The sequence below is a fragment of the Salvelinus namaycush genome, chromosome 40, assembly GCF_016432855.1.
Source record: "Salvelinus namaycush isolate Seneca chromosome 40, SaNama_1.0, whole genome shotgun sequence".
Lineage (NCBI taxonomy): Eukaryota > Metazoa > Chordata > Actinopteri > Salmoniformes > Salmonidae > Salvelinus > Salvelinus namaycush.
The window spans coordinates 16,917,284-16,923,283 of NC_052346.1; the positions used below are offsets into that span (position 1 = coordinate 16,917,284).

At 48.4% G+C, this 6,000-nt stretch overlaps 1 protein-coding gene across 1 annotated transcript in view; it reads left to right on the forward strand.

Annotated features, from left to right (window-relative positions):
• LOC120033169 (prostaglandin F2 receptor negative regulator-like) overlaps window positions 1-4,561 on the forward strand; it is a 51,769-nt gene extending 47,208 nt beyond the window's left edge. Inside the window, exons 10-11 of the mRNA XM_038979453.1 lie at window positions 1,708-2,013; window positions 2,135-4,561. Of these exons, the coding sequence (XP_038835381.1) occupies window positions 1,708-2,013; window positions 2,135-2,298 (470 nt within the window). The 3' untranslated portion in view covers window positions 2,299-4,561. The remainder of the gene's footprint in view (window positions 1-1,707; window positions 2,014-2,134) is intronic.
• Window positions 4,562-6,000: the final 1,439 nt, after the last annotated feature.

Here is a 6,000-nt window from a genome sequence, read left to right on the forward strand (position 1 = left end):
CACACATTGATGTCAATGGGATACGAAGTGAAAATGTTACTTAAAGTTAGGATTCACCCCATAGTACCTAATTTATTTATTTTTACTTCCAACTCTCCAGTGGAGAGAACTCTGTATTGGTGGTTAAGATGTCCAGTAATTAGAGGCTGCTGGACAGGATATCATCTGACTGAAGAAGTCATACCACATTCTCGTTTCTTGCTATTGTTTCTCTCTCACTCTCGTTGCTCTTGTTACTCTCATGCTCTTGTTGCTCTCTCGCTCTCGTTGCTCTTGTTACTCTCATGCTCTTGTTGCTCTCTCTCGCTGCTCTCGCTTGCTGCTCTCTCGCTGCTCTCTCTCTCTCCCTCGCTGCAGCTCGCTCTCCCTCGCTGCAGCTCGCTCTCCCTCGCTGCAGCTCGCTCTCCCTCGCTGCAGCTCGCTCTCCCTCGCTGCCGCTCACTCGCTCTCTCTCGCTGCTCTCTGCTCTGGCTGGCTACTCTCTGCTCTGGCTCGCTGCTCCGGCTCTCTCTCGTTGCTCCCTTTCTCTCTCGTTGCTCACTCTCGTTGCTCCCGCTCACTCTCTCATTGCTCGCTCCCTCTCTCTTGTTGCTCGCTCTCTCTCCCTCTCCTTTTCTTGTACTCTTTTTCTTCATCTTCTCTAGAACATCTTGTTCTTTACTTTCCTCTTGTTCCTCCCCTCTTTGTCTCTTTCCGTGAGATGTTCTCTAAAGGTGGCTGTAGACACACACACACACACACACACACACACACACACATAGTATTGATGTGTAATCTGTGTGTGGGTGGGACAGTAATGATAGTCCCTTTTAGACACATTAATGACCGGTTAAAGCTGCTCCTCTCTCTGCTAAGAGCCCCTAGCACAGAAACACAGATATATGAATACATGGATAGAGAAATAGATGTATCCATATGGAAGATGTATACTGTGTTCTCTCAGTGATAGCATGTTTATTCACATGTAGTGTGAATAGTTTTCTTCAGATCCATGAATTGCCATCACAGATCAACATTGAGACGGTGGCAACACCAGACACTAACTGTAGGTTCAGCGATAGACTGATTAAAAACCTCCGTCCCATTCCCTTCCCCATCTCTTCTCTCTCTATCCAGTCTCCCCTCCATGTCTCTTCCTGTTGCTCTATCCAGTCTCCCCTCCACGTCTCTTCCTGTTGCTCTATCCAGTCTCCCCTCCACGTCTCTTCCTGTTGCTCTATCCAGTCTCCCCTCCACGTCTCTTCCTGTTGCTCTATCCAGTCTCCCCTCCATGTCTCTTCCTGTTGCTCTATCCAGTCTCCCCTCCACGTCTCTTCCTGTTGCTCTATCCAGTCTCCCCTCCACGTCTCTTCCTGTTGCTCTATCCAGTCTCCCCTCCACGTCTCTTCCTGTTGCTCTATCCAGTCTCCCCTCCACGTCTCTTCCTGTTGCTCTATCCAGTCTCCCCTCCACGTCTCTTCCTGTTGCTCTATCCAGTCTCCCCTCCATGTCTCTTCCTGTTGCTCTATCCAGTCTCCCCTCCATGTCTCTTCCTGTTGCTCTATCCAGTCTCCCCTCCATGTCTCTTCCTGTTGCTCTATCCAGTCTCCCCTCCATGTCTCTTCCTGTCCCTACATCCACAGTTTCAATCTGCTGATGTTAGCTCTATTACATAAACCCAATGAAGTGGTTTTAATAGAATTCTCTCCTCTTCCTCCCTCTGCTCAGATGACCTGTCCTACGAGGTACGTTGGTACCTCACGCGGCTGAGAGGGGGGAACAAAGGCACCCTACTGGCCAGCGTGGACCGCTTCGGTCTGGTCAAGAAGGAGGCGCGCAACGCCAGCAGTGACGTGTCCCTGGAGCGCACAGACACACACACCTACGCCCTGAACATCCACGCCACCCAGGACAGCGACAGCGGGGAGTACCACTGCCAGGCCACGCCCTGGTACCTGTCTGCCTCCACAGGGGCCTGGACACACGGGGCAGAACTCACCTCTACCAGGGTGTTCCTCACTGTACGATTCCCCAGTGAGTAAGGATGGGGGGGGGGGGGGGGGGGGGGGTACTGTGTGTGTGTTGTGTGTGTGTGTGTGTGTACAGTAACTAACACTTTCTCTCTCTCTCGGTCTGTCTCTCTGTCTCCCTCCAGTGTGGGACTCTCTGAAGCTGCCTCTGCTGTACGGTTCTGTAGCCTCTGTGTCCGTGGGGCTCTTCTCTCTCCTCCTGGGTTTCATCTGTGCCCACTGCTGCTGCCGCAACACCACACACACACCCCGCACACGCAACAAACTCATAGACCTGGAGATGGATTGACTAGCACAGGCCCGCTGGAGCGACCACCGCTTCTCCAGCTGATGAACTACGAGCACGCGCACGTTACCGCGCCGGCACATTACCACGGCAATGGCAGACAATTGACCAATCACAGCCCTTCGGGTGCGCTCCGTGGAGCTTTTAAGCGCACCAACGGGAGAGGAGGAGAGACAATAGGACATTTACTGTGGAGCTGTAGAGGGGAAAAACACTGAACTGAACAAACTGCTAAAGAAGAGTGCAGGATATCTAGTCTGCCTATGTGAACGTATTGATGTTAGGTATTGCACAAAACAGCCCTGGAGTATTCCTACCTTAGTGGACTTTCTCTACGTTTGTCCTCAACTAGTTTTTGAAATGAGACTGCTTTTAAATGGAGATGTGTGTGTATACTATATTTGTGTGGTTTGCCACACCTGAGGCTGGGAAAGAGCCGCTCTACCCGTTTTGTCCTGCCCTATTCATGGTGTGATGTCATATCCTGGTGTGATGTCATTTCAGTGACTCAACAGCAACTAGCCAGGTTCCCCAGTGAACGTTGATGACCTTAGAGGCTCTCCTCGAGAGAGTGAATGACACTAAGGACCCAGACCTCACCTGCTGTAACCCCCTACACTGACACTGGTGCTACCCCCACTGTGAATGACATTGATGTTATGTTGTGCCTAGGGTTTATATGGGGCAGGTTGAAGAGCAAGCTGGCCATTAAGAGAATGGACTAATGATTGTAACTGAGAGGAGTGGTATGATATGGACTGACACAGTCAGAGGGAGAGATCGTTTATATATTTACATTTACATTTAAGTCATTTAGCAGACGATCTTATCCAGAGCGACTTACAAATTGGAAAGTTCATACATATTCATCCTGGTCCCCCCGTGGGAAATGAACCCACAACCCTGGCGTTGCAAGCGCCATGCTCTACCAACTGAGCCACACGGGACCATATAGGTAGCATACTGGATTAATGCGTGGAACCAGCTGGAACCTGCAGTCCTCCACACACTATCCCAGCCAATGCCTGACTCTAGCTGAAGGAGTCCCAAAGTGGCTTCCTCGTCTCCTCTCCTTCATCTGCACTGATCAATAAACACAGGATGGATCTAAGCAATATAATGGTTGAAGCCTACCCGTTTCATTCACATCAGTGCAGATTAAGTGAAGAAGACGGGACGAGGAAGCCAGAGCATGGAGATACACCCGTGGAATGCAATGGAGAAGGATTAGAGAAAGAACTGTTAACAAACCCATTCCTGAAAGGAACCTCCATGTCACCTCCCAGTTTAGTAGGGCCCAGTCCTTAGGGAGTCTTCTTCCCCTGTCTCTGGTACAGTACAATACACTCCATATACTGCCAACACTCAACATACTGACATGCACAACAACAGTTAAACACACACTGCTTGATCGAGCACTCCTCTTACCCAATGCCATGTACCCCAACATCTACAAATAAAATCACACTCCTCGCGCACACACACAACCCTACACACACACTGTCCTGTATACACACTGCCAATGTAACCCTGTGTGAATGCACATCTTGTGAGGCACCAGCTGTATCTAGGTTCTGGCCAGGTACCAACTGGGGCTTTGGCTCTGGGATCTGACCTGGTTTAACTCACTAGCGCCACCGACGGGAGAAGAGCTGCTGTGTGCCGATCAATAAACCAGGGCCCTGTTAAAATACTTAGAAATTGCATCCTTCCTAATCTGACATGACTGGATTGGTGAAAGATGTGTAGTGGAACCCTGGTTTACAGCTGCCATACATCTGTATGAGATCAGACATGTACTTGAAGGAAAGAGTTGCATTTTATAGTATTGGTATCAGGCCTCGAGCTGTCCCACTGTGTGGGTGAAAGGTATCCCTAAGCACTGACCCAAGGTCTGTTCTGTGTGCAACCTCGTAATTATTTAGTTCAGGTTTGGACTTGGGGAAGCTGATCCGAGATCTATTCGAAGAACCTCCTTAAAGTCTAGAACCACAGACAGATAGGACAACCGCCAACACAAAACACTGCAAGTTCTTTTTAAAGATCCTTACTGTCATTTTATTTTTTGTAATTTGAAATAGATTTCTAAGTCTTTTTGTAAATGATTGTAAAGCCCAATATGGATTTTTATCTGACATGAATATCTTATTCTGTGCCGATGTTTCTCTGGGTAACGATCAATCAGGGTTTTTTATGATTCGCCTCTGCTTCCAGGCCTCTGAAAAACTTCAAATATTTCTGCCAGAATAAATGTTTTATAACAGTAGCACGACTGAAGCTGGTTTGTTGTATCCCTCCATCTCTTGTCGTTCTTCAGGGAATAGCTTGTGTCCTCTCTCGCTCTCTCTCAATTACAAATGCAGATGAGTGTTATGTTTAGAACTGCCAGCCTCCAGTGAGTTATTTTTCTCACCTTCTCTATCACGTTCTCTCTCTTCTTCCCCTCTATCTTTTTCACACCTGTTTTTCTTAATCCCTGGCTCTCCTTTAGTCCCTAAATGTCTCTTTCTCTCGCTCTCTTCTCCCCTCTTTCTCTCCCTCCATCTTCCTCTCGCTTTCAAAAAATTGACCCAGATTTTGGTGCTGTATCCTCCATTCCCCCTCTGGTGATGAGTGTGTGTTTCATCTGGACACAGATTGTTTAAGGCCTTGTTTGATCCTCAATGGTGGTTCCTGTATTAGACATATCTCTGGGATCTGTTGGTTGGGCCTGATAGCTCAGAACAACAGTTAACAACTCTAGACCTGGGTGGCCAGGTCCAGAGTTGGACCTGGCCACCCAAATGGACTCCTAGCCCCTCGGCTAACTCAGTAAACACTCCTGTAGGTCTGAATGCAATTGGCTAGAATGAAGCAATGTGGTCAATTGTGTGATATGCTTAAGCCTAATCAAATCCTGCTTCTTAAACCATGTACATCCCGTGTCAAACTCATTCCAATGAGGGGCTGAGTGTCTGCGGGTTTTTGCTCCTCCCATGCACTTGATTGATGAAAATAAGGTCACTAATTAGTAAGGAACTCCCCTCACCTTGTCTGGCTTAATTAAAAGGAACTAAACTAAACCTGCAGACACTAGGCCCTCCATGGAATGAGTTTGACACCCGTGATGTACAGGTTAATGATTGCGGTATGTTGGTTGTTCTAGCTCTGCAGGAGGTTAATGTAGGGAGGGGACTGCATGAGTACACACAACAGTACACCGCATAGAGTAAATGTTAAACTTGAGAGGAGGAGAGTGTCCAGGGGGGAGAGCCATGCCCCGGAATGTGGCGATGACTCGTCAACGCCTCGCCATGGCAACTGTCTACAGATGGAGGGTGTGTGGTTGGGGTGGAAATGGAGGAGAGAGAGGAAAGAACAAGTTGGGAGTGTGATATCTGATCTGCCTCCACCACTTCCAAACGCTCTTTCTCACATACACATGTAACCTACATCATCTATGTTTAGTTTCCCCCTATCCACAGTTATATTCTGTCAATACTATACACACAGAATACTTGCGCACACACACACCTCCAGTAGTGTCATACTCTGGGAGTTGGTTGGAGCATGCCTTGTCCTTGTAAGGCTGTGTGTGTTCTCCAGGGCGACCGTCCCCCTGTGCCAACTTCCTCTGTGTCCTCACCCATCACTGTCACAGCACTCAGGAGGCCCTGGCTCATAGAAATGAAATCAATAAAACAAACACCACCCATGGGTGTGAAA